Source organism: Hyperolius riggenbachi, chromosome 12 (assembly GCF_040937935.1).
Source record: "Hyperolius riggenbachi isolate aHypRig1 chromosome 12, aHypRig1.pri, whole genome shotgun sequence".
Lineage (NCBI taxonomy): Eukaryota > Metazoa > Chordata > Amphibia > Anura > Hyperoliidae > Hyperolius > Hyperolius riggenbachi.
This window is the reverse complement of record NC_090657.1, coordinates 76,947,224-76,971,013: the sequence shown is the minus strand read 5'-3', so window position 1 is coordinate 76,971,013 and position 23,790 is coordinate 76,947,224. Positions and strand designations below refer to the sequence as shown.

Genomic DNA, 23,790 nt, shown 5'->3' with positions numbered 1-23,790 from the left:
CAGAGCATGTATGCTGATCCATTAGCTACGTGCTTGTTCCTCTGTGACATGGGACCATTGCCCGCTTACTCCTACCCTTCGTTGATAGGCTGTTGGTCAGCAGGGAGGCCTGTCAGCTGACCGTGCATTCCCACCCCCCTTCCTTATGCCTGTGGCAGCAGACTGCTGTCTGTCTCCAAAGATCCCAAGCGTAGTAGTATTTTTTTTTATTTTTTTTTTGTTTAGTGCTTTTGCACATTCAAAAAAAAATTTGCCAATGGTGTGTATTGAAAATGTTCTATGAAATTCATATAAAGGTGGTGTGTTTTTAAAGGAGTTGCAGCGTGAGAATAATGCGTTCAGATTTACTTACCTGGGGCTTCTTCCAGCCCCTAGAAGTGTGTGTGTGTGTGTGTCGTTCATCGCGCGTTCGCTCTGCTCCACGCTCTCGGCCCTGTAGAGGTTCAGCTTCTGCGAAGGTGTGTGAGTCTCTGGCGAGAACACTCCCAGCAGCGGGGGAGCATTCACGAGGGGGCAGCCGCATGCGCAGAAGCCATGACCCATTACGAGGCCCAGAACGTGGAGAAGCGCAGACCTGCATCGAGGGACATGCACACTTTTAGGGGATGCAAGAAGCCTCCAGGTAAGTATATCTGAATGAATGATTTTCACTTCGCAACTCCTTTTATAAATCTAGATTTCCCTTCGCAAGTGAGTTCTGGGTTTTTTTTTTTTGTTTTTTTTTTTAAATATGGCTCATGCTTATTTATTGGTCATCCTTGCTCTAAAAGGGGTTGGAGTGTGTAGACAGCATGGCCGTCTTATGGTCTCTTATTATTCCTTTGAGGTGTTTCTTGTAGCAGAAAATAGTTTCATCCTGCATTTAAGCTGCAGACTAATCCTTCCAACATTTTCTCTTTTTTCTTAAGTGCTGACTACAAGCCCAAAAAAATCAAAACAGAAGATGTCAAAAAGGCTAAAAAGCGAAAACAAGAGGTAAGACTGCTTGGTTGCATATTTATTTTATTAAAAGGAGGGCAAAATGGAGCCAACTGATTGAATCTAGGCACTAGGAAATAAACATCTGCTTGGTACAGTCTTTTCATTTTTTTTTTCTTAGAGCTAGGTTGTTACTTGCACAGTTTTAACATCTATAACCAGTAGATTGGATGTAACTTCTGTAGTGTTCAGATTGACCCTTAGGCCGGATCCACACTATAAGCGCTTTTGTGAGCGTTTGCGTTTGATTAGCGCTTGCTGAGCGCTTGTTAAAAAACCATTCACTTTCATTAAGATTGCGGGAAAAATTGCCACGATCGCGTATTCGAAAAACGTACACAATTTGTACCGTGATTTTAATGAAAGGGAGTGGGAGCGGTTTTGGGGGGTTTTTTTAACAAGTGCTCACAAAAGCGCTTATAGTGTGGATCCAGCCTTAAAGAGAACTCGAGGTGGGTTTTACAAATCCTATTAGCACACAGAAGTTGGTTCTGCCGCTCCCCGCCCCCGTCCCTTCCCTCCAATCAGCGGGGAGGGGAGGGACGTGGCCGGGGAGCAGCAACATAGAGGAGGCGGGGGAGCGGCGGAGAGTGACAGTGTACATGTAAACAGCCTGCTGGTGACGCTGCGTGTCACTAGAACGGCGCTTTACTTTGGGGGGCACAGCAGAGCGCAGGGGGCCTGGCAGGAGATAATATAGCAACAGAGGCTGGGCATTATATGCAGAACCAACCTCTGTGTGCTAATAGGATTTGTAAAACCTACCTCGGGTTCTCTTTAATGTAGTAGTAATAGAGAACAGCCCTGTAGTGAATGTGTGCATTAGCAATGGTGCTTTAACCCATCATGTATTCCTGATATTATGCAGCTCAAACAGTCTGATGCTGTGGTAGATCCCCACATAAATTGTTAGTACATATTTTTCTTCCTCTGTTCCTACTGTTTGCTTTTTGTCCACTGCTCAGGGTCCCTTCTGAACTGAAGATAAAAATGGTAGCACTCTGACTTTTTTCATTGGAGGAAAGCAGAAGCAGCAGCTGCTTTTACACAGGGATGGCCAGTGCAATGCAAATAACTTTAAGTTGATGCTAAGGTTCTACAAATGTATGCCGTTTTAAAAAAATTTGGTCTATTTGCAAACTTGCACCCACTTGATATAATTGTCATTTCAATGACAACTCTTGGTATAAGGTGCGCACTCTGACAAATCAAACATTTTATACTCTACCTGCTGCATGTCACTTATTAGTATCCGTATTAGAATTTGGCATTCGTGTTGATTTGGATTTCAGTAGCAAAAATATATGGTGGGCTGATTTATTGAACGCAAATCTTTACATGTACAGATAGTGCACATTTAGTTTATGCAATTTACATAGCGACTTCCAATTGTGTAATGGGCTTAAAACAATTATGTTGCTCATGCAAATTGCATAACTTGCTATGGACATGCACCACTTATGTTGCTTGAGTCCCGTAAAGGGTGGTAATCTTAATGTGTGCTTTCTTTACATGTTAAGATTGGCGTTCTTTAGTGAATCAGCCCCATTGTCTTTACAGGAACTCTTTAAACCTGATACGTGAAGTGGGGAACATTTTATACATACCTGGGGTTTCCTCCATGCTTACCGCTACCTCGCCATTGTCCTTCGCCTCCTGGTTCATCTGAAATTGCCCATGGAAAGTCTGCAGTGTACTGCACATGCGCTGCTCCATTGCGCTCCTGCACCTGGGAGCTTTCTGCGGCCGCGCAGAGCAGCATTGCGCCGACTGGAGAACTTTTCTGGGGGCCAGTTTCAGAAGACCCAAGAGACGAAGGACAGCAAGACCGTGGTAAGCCTGGGGGAAGCCCCAAGTATGTATACATTCTTCCCCTCCCCCCTCCTTCCCCCTTGCCTTAGGTACATTTTAAAAATAATATGGTTTTGGGTTGTTGTAACCTGGTGTTTTTCAGGATGTAAAGCCTAAAAAAACAAAAGGCACAGTCAAAGGCCAGGAGGGTGAGGTTAAGAAGAAAAAGGTGAAAAAGGAGGAGGAGAAGTGGAAATGGTAAGGTTAGGTTTGGGGTTTTTTTTTATCAGGGGAAAAGTTATACACTATAGCTGCTGTCTTTACCAATTGCTTGCTGGTCATTGCTTACAGGTGGGAGGAGGAGCGACATCAAGATGGTATCAAGTGGAAATTCCTGGAACACAAAGGGCCTGTATTTGCTCCCCCTTATGAGCCTCTCCCTGACAATGTGAAATTTTTCTATGATGGTAAGTCTGGCTTCATGTATGATTGATTCCGCACATTTCACCTATTTGAATGTGGCACTGTTCTAGTAGTGCCGGTGGGAGCAGCTTGGTAAGTGAGAAAGTCTGGCACCATTTATGACACCAGGCCAGTAAACACGCTAGAATGTTCTCGGCTGCTGAGAATCTAGTGGGTGTGTACAAACAGCCCTGATGCATGCTTGAAAGAGTGCAGGATCATCTCAGCCAAGCTTGTCTACTTACTCCACCTTGTCTACTTACTCCATTGTGCTCTGTTCTGCCATCCCTCTGCCAGCCACAAAATGCGTCACCAGTCTGTAGCCTAGAAATGCATCTTGCACAGCACTCTTTTCTGAACTGTTGCCTGATTGATCAAGCCCAAATCCCTGTGGCGGAGGGGAAGGGGGTTTGGCAGAGTACTGGTCCCAACCAGCCACATCAACCGCGGTTTCTTGCCTTCCCTGCAGTATTGAGAACGTCACAATGCATGCTAGATGTCTGTGAAGGCAAGTACAAGATGTACTTGCATCCATGGACTACATCTCCCGGCATAAGCGCACAACACTACAGGGAAGTTAGAAACTGTGGTTGCTGCGGCCGGAGTGGAGAAGGTGGCACATCCCATACAGGCTTGGGACCAGAGGAGCAGCATCCTGTAGGCACGCTCAATTAGAGACCTCCCTCATGGTATTTTTTGTGTTTAATGACATTTCCATGGTGTTTGGTGCCCAAAAGTAGTTGATGTACCAGATTTATGGAATTTCACCACCTGTTCCCTTTGACAATACATCTGATAAGCTGGAGTTAGTATGTTGAAGCAGTTTAAAGAGCTTTCCATTCACTTTACAGACCTCATTCCAGAGCTTTGGTGTGTTTTGCCACTCTACACAAAACAAATACATCTGTACAGTGCAGCACAGTGGCTAAGTGTGTTAATTTTGTGACTTCTGTGTTTCCAACAGGTAAACACATCAAGCTCAGTCCCAAAGCTGAAGAAGTAGCCACTTTCTTTGCAAAGATGTTAGAACACGAATACACTACAAAAGAAATCTTCAGGAAGAACTTCTTTAAAGACTGGAAGAAGGTAAATTGGGTGATCTTGTGTTCCACCTGGTGAGTGTGTATCATGTAGGCTTGTTGTCTCACCAGTGTTCTGTCCTGCTGTAGGAAATGACTGCAGATGAGCGAAACCTCCTCACCAACCTAAACAAGTGTGACTTCACTCAGATGGCCCAGTACTTCAAAGCTCAGTCCGAGGCCAGGAAGCAGATGACCAAGGAAGAGAAACTGGTAATACTATTTTATATTGTGGTTACCACATGTATGGCACCATAGTGAGTCGGGGGGGGGGGGGGGGGTGGCGTAGCAATGTTCTGATACTAAACGTATACATTCTTGGCCAAATAGATTTTTCATTTAGGCTTTGCCACATCCAATTGTCAATGCTGTAGAGCTGGCTGTCCTTGGCTAGAACGGTTTCCCATTTGTGCTTGCATCTTAATTGTGCCTGGCCCACCCTAACAGGATTGCTCCTCTGTCTCTCTATGCAGAAGAGACTGGAACTTTCAGTACAGTCTGGCTTTTCTTGACTGTTCCCCTGCATGATGCACAATCTGTAGATGCCTTCTCTCCTCCCACCAGACCTTCTTGTTGTCCAGCTTGGTCACCTCCTCTCACTTGCATCCAGGACTTTTTTCAAGTGTCACTTCTCCTTTAGAATCCTCTCCCACAGCCTGTCTTTTATGATCCAAGCCTGGAATATTTTCAAACGTACCTTTGAGACACACCTTTTCAGACAATATTATAATTTGTGGTGGCTACAATTTGAGGCTCACTGGCTACTTCTCTAGTGTCTTCACCCAACTACCCTTTAGATTATACCTGTCAAACTATGGCCCGCAGAGCCATCAAACTTGGCCCACAAGTGGTTTCCCCACTTTACATTTTGTTTGGCCCACTCTAGACCACCAGGGAATCTATATTGGAGGTAAAGCCTTAGATCACTAGGGAAACCATAAGGGGAAGAAAAGATGAAAAGCACTAGTCACCAGAAAACTGTATAGGGGAAGGAGGATCAGTAGACACCAGGGACTGTATGGGGGTCGAGGGAGGTGGCCACCAGGTTTGCCCGTGACTTGGTCCTGGTGTTAAATTTTCGACTTTGTATTTGAGTTTGACACCCCTGCTCTAGATTGTAAACTCGCAGGGACCCTCCCCCTTATGTTTCTGGTTTATTTTGTTTTTGTTTGCTTTTTTTTCATATAAACATAAATGTACCAGTATCTGTGATTATTTCATACTGCACATTAATTGGATGTATTTGTACTTGCCGCTGGTTCTTCTCATTTTACTGTTCATCTATCCTCCCCGCTATTGTAGGTTTTTGTACTATGTACAGCGCTACAGACGATGTGGGCATAATTAATTGGGTTTTCCTGCCATTGCTAACTTCTTTCTTTGCCACGTAGAGCCAGTTTCCAAGGTTAATGGTCATCTACTGCCCCAACACACATTAGTGTACCTGAGATGAAGAAATAGAAAAACAGGATATATACATGAGGCTTCCTCCAGCCCCTTCAGGTTAATCTGTCCCTCGCCATCCTCGCGCCGCCTAGATCCTCCATAGATGTCCTGTGATCTTCCCCAGTTGGTGCAGTCTGGCCACTCGTGCTTTCACGGCTTGGAACATACTGCTCAGGCGCAGGAAGTTCCCGGGTGTGGGGCAGTCGCCCCGACTGGCGAAGATGACGAAGCATCTACTGGAGAAAATAAACGACGATGGACCAATCAGCCTGAAAGGGGCTTCAGGAAGCACCGGGTATGTACAATTCTTTGTTCATCTCAGGTTTACTTTAAAGGACTTCCGATGCAATATATATAATCTATTTTGTACACACCTGCCCTCGCAGCCGTCTGTCTCGTGCCGCAACCCTGGTCCTCTTCGGTGTTCCTGCTGGCTGACCGCAATAATGGCGACCCACCGGCAGGGTCGGCTCTGCTGCACCTAGACGGGCACTCGTGCCTGCACATCCACGTCATCTGGTGCCCAACTACTTATTAGCATCTCTATCAGTGATTCTCATTCTGGTTTCATGAGCGAAGGCTCAGATCATAACTATTTTTCTTTTTCTGCAGAAAATCAAAGCGGAGAATGAGAGGCTAGTGGAGGAATATGGCTACTGCATGATGGACAACCACAAAGAAAGAATTGCCAACTTCAGGATAGAACCTCCAGGGTTGTTTAGAGGCCGAGGAGATCATCCCAAAATGGGCAAACTTAAAAGGAGGATTATGCCTGAGGACATCATCATCAACTGCAGCAAGTAGGTCATAGCCTGAAGTATGTGCTGGAATGGCCAGTGTTTTTAAACGGGACCTGAACTCCGGACGGAAGGAAAACACAGAGAAATGCAGCCTATATTTATTTAGTGTTTAGCCTAGCTAATTCCCTTCCCCCCCTCCCCCCTCATCTGTGACTGACAACTTTAAATTGATCTCTTAGCTAGTCAGCTGGCAGCCTTGGCAAAGCAGCTAATTTGTAAACACGATGTTAACCCTCATGAAAGCAGGAAGTAGATACACTGCAGATTTTTTTCTTTAACAAAGGAATGTTTTTCTTTAAAGGCTATTATGCTGTTGCTTATCTTTTACAGCAGAGGGGACGTTCTGAGTTCAGGTCTGCTTTAAAACTAGTAACTTTTGAAGCCTATTGATTTACACTCCTAGTCAATGGAATAAAGCCACCGACCAAAATTTTTCTCTATTTGTAAAGATAGAGAAGGACACTAAAGCCTCATACACATGTATGAGGCATGACATCACAACTGATCTTTTGGACTACAGTGCATGGCTGAGGTTATACAGGCGCATCACTAGCGTACAAGCTAGCAACGTCATGGGGGGGGGGGGGGGGTGTTAGGAATCCACCAAGTTTCCAGTGGCATGTTCTGTGGGGAGAACAATGCTATTAGCCAAATGTTCCACCAACTGGTAAACACCCCCAATCCTTGCAGAATGTTGCCCTGGCTTGTCGTAAGTTTTATGTTCCCTGTCTAAATATTACGTTGATTGAAGACTTGTGTTCTCACTCAGAGACTCAAAGATCCCTGCTGCTCCGGCTGGACACAAATGGAAAGAAGTGAGGTATGACAATAAGGTTACCTGGCTTGTATCCTGGACAGAAAACATCCAGGGGTCCATCAAGTACATCATGTTGAACCCCAGTTCCCGTATTAAGGTAAGAGAAAAACCTTAATCTGCAATATAACCTACATAGCTTTGCCCACATCTCTGGCCTGGTGTTAAGAGAGCGTACATTTCTAAGGTGCCTATACTATGGAGAGTACTAAACTCAAGTGTCTGTTCTTCTTGAGGAGGCTGTATATCCACTGTCATACCACCAATATGTATTTGTAGTATCACAGATATCTCCATTGAAATAAGTCTAATGTACTATTGTAGTTATATATGTTACGGCCAGAACCCGAAGCCACTTCTAGTTCTGGCCGGCCACTTCGGGTTCTGGCCGGCTAATGTGCCAAGTGGCCGCTGCGCTGCGGCCAATGTGAGAAATGGATTGATTCCTGTGACATTAAGGTATCTTCTGGCCGCAGCGCAGCGGCCAAACGTATAACAACTTAGTTAATTTAATGCAATTAAGCCGGCGGCAATGTAACAATTCAAGTCGCCGGCTTTTTCTCTGCCTCTCTCCTCCCCCCGCCTCTCTCGCTCTCCTATGGGCAGCCGGCGGGGACACGCGTGCCCCCTCCAGAGTCGTTCGTCGTGGCAGGCTTCCCTGCCGTTCTTGCAGAGCGGGTGCTGACAGAAGCAATGTCTGCAGCCTCCCCGCTCTGCTTTCCTGGTGCGACGAACGGCTGCCCATAAGAGAAGGAGGAGAGAGAGACGCGGGGGGGGGGGGTAGGAGAGTGAGGCAGACCAAAAGCCGGCGGCTTGAATTGTTACATTGCCGACGACTTAATTGCATTAAATTAACTAAGTTGTTATAAGTTTGGCCGCTGCGCTGCGGCCAGAAGATACCTTAATGTCACAGGAATCAATCCATTTCTCACATTGGCCGCAGCGCAGCGGCAACTTCGCACATTGGCCGGCCAGAACCCGAAGTGGCCGGCCAGAACTAGAAGTGGCCAAACTTCGGGTTCTGGCCGTAACATATACAAATAATATACAAAATTACATAGAACAATGGTATAAGAAATATTAAAGTAACATAATAAATATCTAACAGCTTTGGTTATCTGAAGTACATGAATTAAAAAGATACTTTACCAAACTCTCATTCCTGGGTGCCTGAATCCACGATCCTGAGATTGAGCCCCATTTCTCTAAGCCATACGATATAGGGTGCCTCTATCTGTGTCCGACTGAGCTTTTCAAGGCCATATTTATACTCTTGTGAGTTTCGGGTCGTCACTAGAAAGACCTGTCTCGCCACGTGATGAGCCTGACCTTGAATCTGAGCCAACTTGGAATATACACATTGCATGTAACTGAGTTGTATTCCTCAAAGTTCAGTTTTAAGTTCACTCCGCAGTTCACTCATAGTTCATTTTTAAGGACGTCAAAGGTACACACCAGTTTAACTGAGAAAGTCATATGATTATTCACAGCACACCAGATACAATATTTATATAATAATGCAAACAATTAAGTTATATACCATAGTAGATGCATATATATTTCTAATCTTTCAACTATTTGAGATTACATAACAAATGGCAACTTGATAATAAAGATCAAATAATTCTGACGTATACATCTAGCGATGCTGGGCAGATTGACAAAGAGATAGATGTCTTTGATCGAATCTGATCAGAGAGATCTGTTCCTAAACACCACAAACCGATTCCTGCATGAAATCTTTTGTGAATCAGCCTCGTGATGCTGCCTCTGTCATTGTACCGCCAAATGTTATATCTACCCGTGCATTAACATTCCTATCTACTGTGCTTCCGCATTAATTTTCTTTGTGCTGCAGGCACGTATAGCACGTGGTGCTTGTGTGATGTCTCCTTTTTACTGACATGTATTTGTTTTTGTTTTGTTTTTTTATTAGGGTGAGAAAGATTGGCAAAAGTACGAGACTGCCCGCCGGCTAAAGAAATGTGTTGACAAGATCCGAAACAATTACAAGGAAGACTGGAAATCCAAGGAAATGAAGACCAGGCAGAGATCCGTTGCCATGTACTTCATTGACAAGGTGAGAATTTTCTCCTAGTCACGAAAAACAAACTTTCTTCCCAGACGCCTCTATAGGGTACCCGCTAAACATACAAGACCTATTGCACACCTTTTCAGAGTCTGGAGCTTGGTGGTTTTGACTTTTGAATTTCTTCCTCCTCTGTCAAAGCTGCAGTGTGCTCCACCATCCCACCACCCAAGTCTCTTGCAGATTAGAAGTTGTGGCACATCACACAGCTTTTTGAAGACTCATGCAAGTTATTAAAGAAACGCTATCTATTAACATGATTTTTTTTTTTTTTTTTCGTAACCTGGGCTTGAGAGAGTTCCTTGAGTGCTGGCAAATGATGAATACAATTCACTTGCTTATCTCTGTTGACTGTATCAAATTCCTTTCACTCTAAACTGACAACAGTCTGCTCTAATCTTCTGATGGCGGAGTGAGCCATGAGGGGAGGGGGAATTCCCTCACAGTGCATCTGTTAATCTTGTGTGTGAGAAAGTCCTATGTCCTGTGTCTCTGACTGAAGTGTCTGAAGAGAGCAGAGGAAATGTAACTTGTTATAAACATTTGTAATGGTCTGTGACACTACAGCTTTTCATACCTTATTTTTTTTTTTTCCTTTTAGAGAAAAATACTCCGTGCATTGACGCATACACCCCTTTTGAGAATGATGTTGTCCCAATGTAGTTAAATCATACACACAATGAATTCAAGCTTTTGCCTCTGATATTTAACATGAAAAGTAGGAAAATGTTTACACAGCTACTTAGACATTATTTGTACAGTCATTTTAGTACACTTGGTTTGATACTGTTCCTTTAAATAATATATTGTTTGCAGTGGGTGGCATTACACCTGTGGAGAATTAAACCTGTGGAGACTATGTATAAACCATTTGCTACTATCGACTCCATCATCAAATCTAGCAGTCTGTTTTTAAAGAGGAACTTCAGCCTAAACAAACATACTGTCATTAAGTTACATTGGTTATGTTAATTAAAATAGATGGGTAATATAATCTCTTACCCACCCTGTTTTCAAAGAACAGGCAAATGTTTGTGATTTTATGAGGGCAGCCATCTTTGTGTTTTTCACATCACTGTATATACTAAACCGGGTGCATCCATGGTGAAGGGGCATCTTGTGGATTATGCCCCCTTGTACCTCGTGTCTTCCTGGATCTTTTATGCCAGGGGTAGGAAACCTATGGCTCAGGAGCCATATGTGGCTCTTTTGATGGCTGCATTTGGCTCCCAACAAATCATTAGTGCTGGATTCACTGCTCAAGCAGCGCAGCTTAGTGTGAGAAAAATTTTAAGTATGCACGCTACTACTGCAGCCACAGCAAGAAAGCTTCAATCAAATACAAGGTGAAAGTGGAAATGAGGAAAGATAAGAGAAAGGACGGAAGTAAAATGAAAAGTCACCGTAGGTAGAAAAAGACAAAGACCAATAGGAAGAAACAAGAAGTGTTGGTCTTACATAAAATGTACACATTTACTTGTATTTAGTTTGAAACATATTGTATGGCTCTCACAGAATTACATTTTAAAATATGTGGCGTTCTTGGCTCTCTCAGCCACAAAGGTTCCTGGACACAGTACAGGGAGTCCCCAACATTGCGGCAGGTTGGCGGTTTGTATTGGCAGGTGGTTACAACTCGGGACCTCCCTGCATTTGGGCTATAAGATGCAGTGACTTTTTTTCTTCCCCACTTTTGGGGGAGAAAAGTGAGTCTTATAGTCCAAAAAATACAGTAATTAAAAGATACCTATGGAGAGGGAACACTCCGTGTCCTCTAGAGCCTTCTCGTTCCTCTTACAGTACCCTCGTTACATCGCTGGAACGAGGGGACTGTGATGGGAACGGGAAGGCTTTCTAGGACCCAGAGCTTTCCCTCTCCATAGGTGTGGGTTTTTTTTTGTTTGTTTGTTTTTTCTCCTTCAATATTGCTTGAACATTCTGAAGTTCTGAAGCAAACGTTCATGACGTATTGTATTGCATTGTATCCCCTTAATGTCCTACATCACCTTGCACTTTGTCCTTCCAGCTTGCCTTGAGAGCGGGTAACGAGAAAGAGGAAGGGGAGACAGCAGACACTGTAGGCTGCTGCTCTCTGAGAGTGGAGCACATCAAACTCTACCCGGAGATGGACGGTCAGGAGTACGTGGTGGAGTTTGACTTCCCCGGTAAAGATTCCATCCGATACTACAATAAGGTGCCTGTAGAGAAAAGGGTGAGTCCCGGCAGGCCGAATCCTTGGCTTTCTTCTATCTGTTGACATTATTATTTTACATAAATGGTCTATATTTTTATTTTCTCCTGTTAGGTTTTCAAGAACTTACAGCTCTTCATGGAAAACAAACAAAAAGAAGATGACCTCTTTGATAGGCTCAATGTAAGTGAAATTCCCTTATCACAGCTCTGGGTCTCCCTAGAGCAGGCTTTCTCAAGCAGGGTTCCCTGGAACCCCAGGGTTCCTTGAGGACTCTGCAGGGGTTCCTTGGCATTTTCCCCCATCGTGGGGGAAGTATAATAGAGCACATTATAATGTAGTGTGTACTTTCAATATTAGGGGATACTGTAAAAAGAAGTACTAAATGAGAGGCACTGTAATATGGGGGAATAAGTGAAATAAACAGCTTCACCTACTTTTAAAGACCATGCCTCCTGCAAAATAAATGCATGGGTTCCCCGAGATAAAAAAGTTTGTTTGCAGGGGTTCCTTGGGATCCAAAAGTTATTTGTAGGGTTCCTCCAGGGTATAGAGGTTGATAAAGGCTGCCCTAGAGGCTCAAAACGCAACAGATACTGATGTTAACCTCCTTTTCTGCGCAGTAGTAGGAAAGCGTGTAGCTCATGCTAAACGAGCCGCCATCAGTCTAAATTCTGACCTTAAAGAACTCAGTGAAAATGTAATAAATAAAAAGCTTCATTTTTACAATAGTTATGTATAAATGATTTAGTCAGTGTTTGCTCATTGAAGCTTTTTTGGCAGTTGGAAACAGCTTTTATTTCTCACAACAAGGCTCCCACAGTGTGATGTCAGAACCATGGTTCTGACATCACACTGTGGGAGGGGTTTCATCACAATATCCGCCATACAGAGCCCCCTGATGATCAGTTTGTGAAAAGGAAAAGATTTCTCATGGGAGAGGGGGTATCAGCTACTGATTGGGATGAAGTTCTATTCTTGGTCACGGTTTCTCTTTAAAGAGGAGCTGTTAGGTATAAGGTCTCAGAGAAAATAAACACATATATCAGTAGCTAAAGATTGGCTGTACTTACATTACATATGCATTTCACTGTCCACGTTTGGATTTCACAGAATTTGTATATAGTATATGCAGAGATAGATGCTCCTGACAGCTCATGGCAGGCTCCATGTTTTTCTGTCAAATGTGTCGTCATGTCCTGCCTGCTTCCTGATCACAGATAAGCTTGTACTAAATAACACAGTGTGCAGTGAATATTAATGAGCCATGTGGCTAGGAACAATAGCTGACTCCTGCAGTGTACTCTGCCAGAGATTTATCAGTGCTACGAGATTACAAGCTGCTGTAAAGTCTCATTAGCAGCCGAGGGGAGAGCCCCAGAATGCTTTGCAGTATGATATGCGGCTTGCGTCCTTATGGTTCTATAACAGCCTTTCTGATAAGCACACATCAAAGGTAACTGAGATTTTTATCTTCACTAATTGCTTTTGGGCTTCCTTCTAAACTGTTTAACACAGGAGAATAGAGGTTTAAATTAGCTTCTGCAGCCTGACAGTTACTCTTTAAGGGCCCTCTCACACGGTGGTGGTGCGGCGAATCGCCACACTGCTACCGCAGCCTAATGAAAATCTGTGGGGGTGTTCATACTCCCCATGTTGCAGTATGCTGCCCCGGAAGTGCCCTATCCTAATGTGCTTCCATACCTACATTACAGCGTGGCTCCTGCGGCAATCTGCGTCGGGCCGGAAGTCATGTAAGTCTATGGTAATGAGCACACTCTTTTAAAAACCGGCCGCAATTATCTGTATTGTACATGTGCTGAAGCGTATTTTAGAAATACACTTCTGTGCATGACGTCGATTGGCAAACAGGAAGTGAGCATCGCTTTTTGCTTGGCCGGATAGATGGGGAATACCGCCTAGTAGAGCAATATTCCCTGAAGGCCTGTTTCGTGCAGTGTGAAAGGGGCTCAAGTTGAAATAAGTTGAGCTGATGTCCATCTCCTCGTGAGCTCCTGGTTTGCAGTATACACTCATGCACTCCCTACAGCTAATGCCCCCTTCCAAAAAAAGTTCTTGCTTTCAGATTTGCTTGATAAAAGGAGAAGTTTGGGCTATTTTATTTATTTATTTTCCTTCACCAGACAACCATTTTAAACAAACATCTTCAAGATCTGATGGAAGGGTTGACAGCCAAAGTTTTCAGAACATACAACGCCTCCATTACTCTACAACAGCAACTAAAGGAGCTCACCTGTGGTACGTCTGTGGTATTCTTATGTTGGGGATAGGTCGGGTATGTTAATTACAACAGAGAGAAAATGTGTGCATCAACCAAGTGAACCTGACAAATCTGGCTTTGCAAATTTGGCCTATTGGCTAATCACGAGACATTGCTCATGCAAATATGCATTTGCTTTCGCATGCCTAAATATGCAGGGTCAAAAACCAAAAACCGCCGCCCTGCGGGAATTAGTTCATGCTACATAGCACTATCCAGGGGCGCCACGAGGAGGCCTACTATTGCCCCCATACAACCGGGGGGCCGCGGGGGTCCCAGGCTCTCACCGCCTGGAACCCACACAGCGGCACCCCGGAGGTGGAGGCTGGGGGGTGCAGGCGATCTACCCAGCGTGGCCAGCGCCGGGAAGAGCCGCCCGCACACACCTCCCAAGATTAAAGACAGGCACTTACCTTAACGTCCATTGCGTTCTGCTATATGCACATGACCTGGGCGCGACACATAAGGGGAGGACAGGCGCAAATAGCCTGCTCCAGGGCTCTCACCTCCTAAAACAAGCCATTCACCACTTGCCTCCAAAAAAAGAAAATGCAATGCTAATTACAACAGAGAGAAAATGTGTGCATCAACCAAGTGAACCTGACAAATCTGGCTTTGCAAATTTGGCCTATTGGCTAATCACGAGACATTGCTCATGCAAATATGCATTTGCTTTCGCATGCCTAAATATGCAGGGTCAAAAACCGCAAAACAATCGCCCTGCGGGAATTAGTTCATGCTACATAGCACTATCCAGGGGCGCCACGAGGAGGCTTCCCATTGCCCCCATACAACCGGGGGGCCGCGGGGGTCCCAGGCTCTCTCACCGCCTGAAACCCACACAGCGGCACCCCGGAGGTGGAGGCTGTGGGGTGCAGGCGATCTCCCCAGCGTGGCCAGAGCCGGGAAGAGCCGCCCGAAAATGTGTGCATCAACCAAGTGAACCTGACAAATCTGGCTTAGCAGGGGGGGTCGTCTGCTTCGCCCAGCCTCCACCTCCGGGGTGTCGCTGTGGTCCCTGGGCAGTGAGAGAGCTTGGGGCCCCGCAGCCCCCCCGGTTGTATGGGGGCATTGGGAAGCCTCCCCGTGGCGCTCCTGGATAGTGCTATAAAGCATGAACTAATTCCCGCAGGGCAGCCGCTTCGCGGTATTGGTTTTTGACCCTGCAAAGTTTGGCATGCGAAAGCAGATGCATTTCTGAGTGAGCATGTTTCATGGTAAGCCATTTTAGCCAGATTTGCACAGCCAGACTTGAAAGGGTTAAGCTGGATGTTGAGCACGCATACATTTTCTTCTGATTAAGCTATAGGTCGGGTATGTGTATCCATAGACTTTCATTTTAGCTTTCACATCTAGAAATGCGTTGTTGCGCTGTAACGTCACTGGGAACATTGACTCGCATGACACAAGTGTTTTCCCATTGAGGTAATTAGTACTGCGCTGCTGATTCTCGCTGAAAAGCAACTTCCTTCGGTCATGCCATGCATTGTAACGTGTACATTAAATCAGGTTCATGCATGTGTTAGCTAGTGGGAAAGGGCCCTTAGAGAAGGCAAACTTTCACTCCCCTTTCCTGATAAACTTAAGAGACTTGGACTATATAAACTAAATGTTGTATTTTTGTTTCCTCACAGAGGACGACAATGTGGCAGCCAAAATCTTGTCTTACAATCGTGCCAATAGAGCCGTAGCTATATTGTGTAACCATCAGCGTGCCCCTCCCAAAACCTTTGAGAAATCGATGTTGACTCTGCAAACCAAGGTGAGGTCACTCTGGACTCCAGTAGTAGTCTTAAGCGGACTTACTCAGTAGTGTTTATCTTTATCGGCTTTCATGGAGAAGTATGTGGTCAGGTGATGGATTCAGAAGGTTCTGATTTTGCCAGGTTCCCTTTCTACCTTAACTGTCTGATCCTGACCAGCAAATTGAGGGCTCTTTCACTCAGACAGTTGACAGCCGTACATTTAGCGCCCTACGCATTTGATATCTGAGCGGGTGGTAACTGCTCATTATGCGTGGCATGTGATGAGAGTTCTACCAGGTAGTAACTGCTGTTGCCACGGGCTGCAAAGAAATACAGTGGGATGTGAAAGTTTGGGCAACCTTGTTGATCTCCATGATTTTTCTGCATAAATTGTTGGTTGTTATAAAATGTCAGTTGAATATATAGGAGACAGTGTTATTTAAGAAGTAAAATAAAGTTTATTGGATTTACAAAAAGTGTGCAATAATTGTTTCAATAAAATTAAGCAGGTGCATACATTTGGGCACTGTTGTCATTTTGATTCCAACACCCTTAGAACTAATTATTAGAAATCAAATTGGTTTGCTAAGCTTAGTGACCCCTGACCTACATACACAGGTGAATCCAATTATGAGAGCGTATTCAAGGGGGTCAATTGTAAGTTTCCCCCTTTTTTTTTTTTTTCATTTTCTCTGAAGAGTAGCAACATGGGGGTCTCAAAACAACTCTCAAATGACCTGAAGACAAAGATTGTTCACCATCATGGTTTAGGGGAAGGATACCAAAAGCTGTCTGAGATTTCAGCTGTTTTACGTGGTAGGCCAAGAAAAATCTCGGATAAACAGAAGCAACGAATGGTCAGAACAGTCAGTCAACCCACAGACCAGCACCAAAGACCTACAACATGATCTTGCTGCAGATGGAGTCACTGTGCATCGTTCAACCATTCGGCGCACTTTACACAAAGAGGTGCTGTATGCTAGAGCAATGCGGAGGAAGCCTTTTCTCCACCCACAGCACAAACAGAGCGGCTTGAGATATGCTAAAGCACATTTGGACAAGCAAGCTTCATTTTAGAATAAGGTGCTGTGGACTGATGAAACTAAAATTGAGGGGAGTTATGCATGGAGGAAAAAAGAACACAGCACTCCAAGAAAAACACCTGCTACCTACAGTAAAATATGGTGGTGTTTCCATCATGCTGTGGGGCTGTGTGTCCAGTGCAGAAACTGGGAATCTTGTCAACGTTGAGGTACGCATGAATTCCACTCAGTCTCAGCAGATTCTGGAGACCAATGTCCAGGGATCAGTGACAAAGCTGAAGCTGCGGCGCAGCTGGATCTTTCAACAAGACAACGACCCTAAACACTGCTCAAAATCCACTAAGGCAGGGGTCCTCGACCTTTTCCGGGCCGGGAACCACTTTCTGGCCAAATTTTTCTCGGGGGGGGGGGGGGGGGGGGGGTCGTCGTGACCTAGTGGACAGTGTCGTGCGCAGCGGGTTACGGAGGGGGGGGGGGGGGGCGGCGGCATAGCTAGCATAGTTGCCCCAGTATAGGGAGTTTAGTTACCCGAGTATGGCTAGTGCCCAGTGTATAGCTAGTATAGACAAGACAAATGACATTTATATCACGCTTTTCTCCTGGCGGACTCAAAGTGCCAATATAGTGCTCAGTATATAGCTTAGTGCCCAGTATATAGCTAGTATAGTGGCCAGTATTGCGCCCTAGTATGGGTACGTAGTGTCGTGTGTCCCCCCCCCCCCCCTGCGCGGCTGCTGTAAGGAAGGGAAGGAAGCAGGGCAGCGGCTTCCTGTAGCGGTGATATGCATCGCTGTTACCATGGGAACCGCTGCCCTGCCTCCTTCCCTTCCTTACAGTAGCCGCGCAAGAAGCGCTGCTGTAATACGAGATGCTGCAGACAGGAGTGCGGCGCCTGGGAGAATATAAGAGAAGAAGCCATCTTAAGGTAACGAGCGGCGGGAGGGGGGCGAGGTGACAGACCCGCCGCGGCCCAAAAGAAAACTGCCCACAGACCACCAGTGGGCCACGGCCCACAGGTTGGTGACCCACGCACTAAGGCATTTATGCAGAGGAACAAGTACAACGTTCTGGAATGGCCATCTCAGTCCCCAGACCTGAATATAATTGAAAATCTGGTGTGCGTTAAAGAGAGCTGTCCATGCTTTGAAGCCATCAAACCTGAATGAACTAGAGCTGTTTTGTAAAGAGGAATGGTCCAAAATACCTTCAACCGGAATCCAGACTCTCATTGGAACCTACAGGAAGTGTTTAGAGGCTGTAATGTCTGCAAAAGGAGGATCTCCTAAATATTGATTTCATTTCTTTTGTGGTGCCCAAAATTTATGCACCTGCCTAATTGTGTTTAAACAATTATTGCAGTAGGAGAACAGAGGCGCCAGCAGGATAAAAGCGGATAAAAACTTTAAAATTTGCGACACGAAAGACTGTCTGAATAGTAGCAATCACATTTATTAAATAGTACCCCAAAAAAGTGCAACGCGTTTCGCAGGCCCAGCCCGCTTCATCAGGCAATAAACGTGGGGACAAAACAGAATTTCGGCATTAGCAGGTGTAGCGCCTCAGGCTAACATACTACACTATATTGGGCTCTCGGTTTCTCTACACTTTAAACAATTATTGCACACTTTCTGTTAATCCAATAAACTTCATTTCACTTCTCAAATATCACTGTGTGTGTCTCCTATATGATTAACTGACATTTTTTATCGTAACATCCAACAATTTATACAGGAAAATCATAACGATTAACAAGGTTGCCCAAACTTTCGCATCTCACTGTATGTGATTACAAATTCTCCAATTTGGTTGCATTATAGAGTATCTAAAAGGCGTTTGGTTACCGTGTTGTTTTGCCATCTTTGTAACAGCTCAAATCCACTAGCAGCCTTTTCAAATCGCTAGTGATTTGAAAAAGCTCTTGCTGATGTAATGCTACGGGGGATATTTATAAAATCACATCCCTCAAGTGGGTTCACACCCATAGCATTACATTAGCAAGACTTTTTCAAATCACAACTACTTAGTAACAGCCTGCTAGTGGGTTTCAGGCCTAAAAGAACTTTACAAATGTGTCACCTGATCAAACGTACCACTTTTCCATGAGTTCTGTTACAGGTAAGCAGCACTAGTTGTTAAAGAGACTCTGAAGTCTCAGAAAATATTGCAGCGTCTATCAGCGTGTATCTCCGCCCGCCCCTCTGTCTTCCTTCACTGGGAGGGGCGGGGGAGAGGCGGAGATACGCGCTGATAGATGCGCATGGAGGCAGAGCTGCAGCTGAAAGGCCTGGTGCACACCAGAGGAGTTTTTCTAAGCGTTTTGAGTTTTTAAATCTGTTGCTAATGTTATCCTATGTGTCTGTGCACACTGGAGCAATGAGGTTTTGTAAAAAACCCCATAGCATTACATTGGGAAGAGCTTTTAGAGGTTTCAAAAGCTCTTCCCAATGTAATGCTATGGGTTTTTTTTACAAAACCTCATTGCTCTAGTGTGCGCAGACACATAGGATAACATTAGCAGCAGATTTAAAAACTCAAAACGCTCAAAAAAACTCCTCTGGTGTGCACCAGGCCAAATTGTACGGGGCAGCAAAATCCACGACCAAGAAAGTCGGGATTTTGCAAGGGGAGTTTGGGGGGATTTAATTGGATTTCAGCTGCTTGTATGCAGCGTTTTAGTTAGGGCAATAATGTTGAACAGCTTTTTGCAATAAAAAGCTGTATTTTCTGAGACTTCAGTGTTTCTTTAAGCCTATGTCAGAAATATAACACTTTCCAATGTTTTGTTTGTTTTTAGATCGATGCCAAGAAAGATCAGTTGGCAGATGCACGGCGAGAACTGAAGAGCGCCAAAGCAGACGCCAAAATTCGGCGGGATGAGAGAACAAAGAAGTATGTTGGATGTTCTTGGCTATTCATGCTTCTACAAAATTTGATGGAGCACCCTATTCCTTTACAGTAGTTGTACTGCTGTCGAGAGAATTACTTCATTTGCCTCAGCTGCCTGACTGATCTGATTCCTGGTTGGCTTTACACATAACCACTTTCTATTTTCTACAAAGCACCACTTTGGTGGTTTAGCCCATTCACAAAGAATATACCATGGAGTACACGGACGGGAGACCCACAGAGTGCGCTGTGAGCGTGCATCAGCATGTCCTCGCTCCGACTTGCTTGCTTCCTTAAGTGTACAGCTTTCACTAGAGGAAGTAAGCAGCAGAGAGGACAGGTAGCGATACACGCTCTGTACACCTGTGTGGATGCTATAAATCGGCGATCTGTGATGGGTGGCTCATAGAGTCGGCACATGCATGAGAGAGGGCTTATCCACGCATATATAAAGTAACTGAAATTGAAAAAAAATCTCAAAATTTGGAAAGGAACCTGAAGCAAGAGAGAGAGACAAAAATTTAAAGAGGACCAGAGACGAAGCACCCTCATGTATTTTACTATGTATATCAATGGGAACATGACAGCAAACTCCTACTCTGCTATTTATTTCATTCTTCAATGGTTAGTCTGCCTGTTATCAGCTCTGATAAGAATCCCTGACTGAGCATTCAGTCTAGCTTTGCCCGGAATGATTATAGCCGGTAAAAATGAGGCTTGGGTAAGAAAAACAAAGTTCTGATGCTGTGGAACTGTTAAACACCAAGCCTTTTCAGTGCTGCTGAGTAGATGTTTTGTCTGGAGGTTCACTTTAAAGTGGACCTGAACTCTTGCACAGGACAGAAGCAAAACGTAGAGCAATGCACCCTGTATGTATTTATAGAGGTTAAGCCTGTCTAAACCCCCGCTCATCTGTAATTAATCATAACTTGTAATTTGATCTCTCCCCTGTATCCCCTGACTGCCGCAGCAGATAAGCTCATTTGAAAGCACAGGATGTTAAGAATATGTCTGCTTCCATGCTTCCATGAAAGCAGGAAGTAGAAACAGTGCAGATTTATTTCAGGATCTGTATCAAAGAAATGTTTCTTTAAAGGTTATTATGCTGATTATCTTTTTAAAGCAGAGAGGAAGGTCCGAGTTGAGGTCCGCTTTAACGTGAACTGTACTGGAAACGAAATGCGACTCCTATCTGTGCTACTGTTTTATTAGCTGTACTACACATACAGATCATATCATAGGCTTATTTTCACTTCAGATTCCCTTTAATGTACAAAAGCAGAAGAAACTGAAATGTATTCTACCATTATGTCCCAGTGTCCCTGTGTCCCAGTATCTGAGTGCATGTACTCTATTTTCCCGGTGTCTGGTGTCTTAAACACCTGCACTACTTCATCAGCAGGCTGTCCCCAGTTTCCCAAATGCATACCTGTCTTGCAGCTTTGATCATCGCGCTGTCCCCCCAGTACCGCCGTAGCTTGGATCAATCAGGAAGTCCTGGATGTCTTGGCAGAAAAATGCACCAATCCGGCGGGAGTGCTGGCCTCGACCGCCAATCACGCTGCACACTGCTCGAGCGATGTACCATTTAGATGGGGGGGCGCTGTGAATGGCCCCAATGACGGAGAGGTGGTCCCGCCCTTGACACCATCGCTCGAGCAGTGCTCGAGCATTGGCGATTGAGGCCAGCGCTCCCGCCGGATTGGTGCATTTCTCTGCAAAGGTGTCCGGGACTTCCTGATTGATACACGCTACGGCGGTACCTGGGGACAGCACCATGATCAAAGCTGCAAGACAGGTATGCATTTGGGAAACCAGGGACAGCCTGTTGAATATGCGGGGACACGCAAATGCACAGAGTACATGCAGACACTGCAACACAGGGAAATGCAGACATGGGGATAGTCACAGGCCGCAGGTCCAAATATGTAGCATTCAAACTATAAGATGCACTGACTTAATCCCCCACCCAATTTTAGGGGGAGAAAAAGTGTGTCTAATAGTCAAAAAAATACGGTAAATGCTGGATCTACAAAAACGCTTAGAATTCATAATGGGTTATTTGCCTTTAGTGGGGCTGCTTGAATGCTGTAATGGGCTGTAACAGTATTGTGCATTACCCTGTAGGTTGGTGGAAAGCAAGAAGAAAGCTGTACAGAGGATAGAGGAGCAGCTAATGAAGCTGGAGGTCCAAGCCACAGACAGAGAAGAAAACAAGCAAATTGCACTTGGAACCTCCAAGCTAAACTACTTGGACCCGAGAATCTCTGTAGCCTGGTGAGTAAGCTTTATTTGCCCACACTGTTTTTATTCTAATCATTTTCTTTGTTCACCTGGTTATGAAGGTAACTAGAGACCTTTTTCCCACAGCACTGAAATCCAATACCCTCTGGTCTCCCCTGAATCCACATTCAGTGAAGGCTGGATCCTGATAGGTCCCCTGTTTACTCAGTTGCACATCAGTTTGCAAGCAGAAACACTTACTGGTAGCCTTTATGAACTCCAATCAAAAGCGTATATGCTAGAATTACTTGGCCTGCTATAAACACTTGGCTGTGGTTCCAAACCTTTTCTAGTCATAACACACTGCACAGCATCACGTCACAATGATGTATCTTATGCTGTACCCACAACCCTTCTCCTTTCCAAGCCTTGGCCTTGATTTTCATAATCCTACTGTCCAGTCACTAATGATGTCCACATCCTCAGTGATTGGCCCACTAGAAGGATGGAAGTGCAAGTGTACTCTAATGTTGGTGCAGCACTACAAGCAAGTGGCCAGTAGACTAGCTACATAGCTATTGGCTTCAGTGTGAGTTTTTACATTGAGCCCTCACGTGTGCTCTATACAAAAAAAAAAAAAGATATGCAGCAAGTATTCTTGCCAATTGTCAGCATAGAACTGTTGAAAAGCTAACACGGGTAAGAAGGGTCAGTTTAGCTTCCCTGGTGCAGTTACTAGGGATGGTTAGTGAGATGCAAGTTGATGAATAATTATGCAAATTTATGCAGCTCAAAAATTTATCAATTGAGCCATACTAAGTTGGAAGTCGATTTGGCCCATTTTCAAGTTGCATAAATGTGCATATTCATGCATCAGCTTTGCACTATTTGCATCTCATTCACCAGAGAAGTATAGTTTTCATGTACTATACTGTGCTTCACTGTATGCACTGCACCCATAGCGCATGATATACTGTGCTTCACTGTATGCACTGCACCCATAGCGCATGATATACTGTGCTTCACTGTATGCACTGCACCCATAGCGCATGATGGGACTTTTCCCCTCTGTCACATTTCAGTCCTTTTTTTGTTATTTCCAGGATGTGCAATGCCTTGGTGTGTAGCTAGCCTAAAGGTGGCCACTAACTGTCCAATTTCTAGCGAAAAATCGTTCGAGCGATCAGAAATTCTAATCGGACGAAAAATCGTTCATTACACCATCAACTAACCAATCTTATCTTCCTATCTATCACGACCACCAAGAAAATCCAAATTTTCGTTCGACGAAAATTCATTCGGGCGACATTTTTTTCACTCGTTCATAATCAATTGTGTCCACCAATGGAGATTATTTACAACCAATCCGATCAGAATTTCTGATCGCTCGAATGATTTTTCGCTAGAAATTGGACCGTTAGTGGCCAGCTTTAGGCCTAGTGCCATCTTGAGCACTTTCAGTTGTAATTTATGCTTTCTAGGTATCTGGTGACTTGTAAAAATGCTTCGCTACTGAAAGGCTATGGGAGTGAGGCCATAGCAGCGTTGCAATCACAAAAATGCTTGCAATTGAGCTAGAGCAATTGCATTCAAGCCAATAAGGGCAAAATCGCAATGGCAGGAAAAAGCGGTACTTTAGCGATTTGGAAAACGCTAGTTCCAAAATGCCGACCGTTACTGCAAGTCTGTTGCCTGCCTGGCCTTCAGTTAAAAGCGGATCCGAGATGAAAAACTAACTATAACAAGTAACTTTTCTATATATCTTCTCTAAAGTTTAGGTAGTTTACACAGAAAATCTATCTGCAAACAGCTTCAATAGTATGATTATTTCTTCCTGTGATACAATGAGAGCAGCCATGTTCTGTTTGTCACATTACGCACAGGCAAGCTGATCTGCATCTCCAGCCCTCAGCCTGTGAAAACTTCACTCCCCTCTCCTCCTCCCCTCTGCCTCTGAAATCT

The 23,790-nt window shown here is 44.6% G+C and overlaps 1 protein-coding gene across 1 annotated transcript in view; it reads left to right on the top strand.

Moving 5' to 3' along the window:
* Positions 1 to 23,790, top strand: part of TOP1 (DNA topoisomerase I) — a 77,575-nt gene that overhangs the window by 51,972 nt on the left and 1,813 nt on the right. Inside the window, exons 7-20 of the mRNA XM_068263595.1 lie at positions 909 to 975; positions 2,933 to 3,027; positions 3,121 to 3,236; positions 4,196 to 4,317; positions 4,401 to 4,523; positions 6,369 to 6,556; positions 7,326 to 7,470; positions 9,307 to 9,450; positions 11,486 to 11,671; positions 11,765 to 11,833; positions 13,795 to 13,909; positions 15,566 to 15,693; positions 19,514 to 19,608; positions 21,733 to 21,882. Coding sequence (XP_068119696.1) covers positions 909 to 975; positions 2,933 to 3,027; positions 3,121 to 3,236; positions 4,196 to 4,317; positions 4,401 to 4,523; positions 6,369 to 6,556; positions 7,326 to 7,470; positions 9,307 to 9,450; positions 11,486 to 11,671; positions 11,765 to 11,833; positions 13,795 to 13,909; positions 15,566 to 15,693; positions 19,514 to 19,608; positions 21,733 to 21,882 — 1,743 coding nt within the window. The remainder of the gene's footprint in view (positions 1 to 908; positions 976 to 2,932; positions 3,028 to 3,120; positions 3,237 to 4,195; positions 4,318 to 4,400; positions 4,524 to 6,368; positions 6,557 to 7,325; positions 7,471 to 9,306; positions 9,451 to 11,485; positions 11,672 to 11,764; positions 11,834 to 13,794; positions 13,910 to 15,565; positions 15,694 to 19,513; positions 19,609 to 21,732; positions 21,883 to 23,790) is intronic.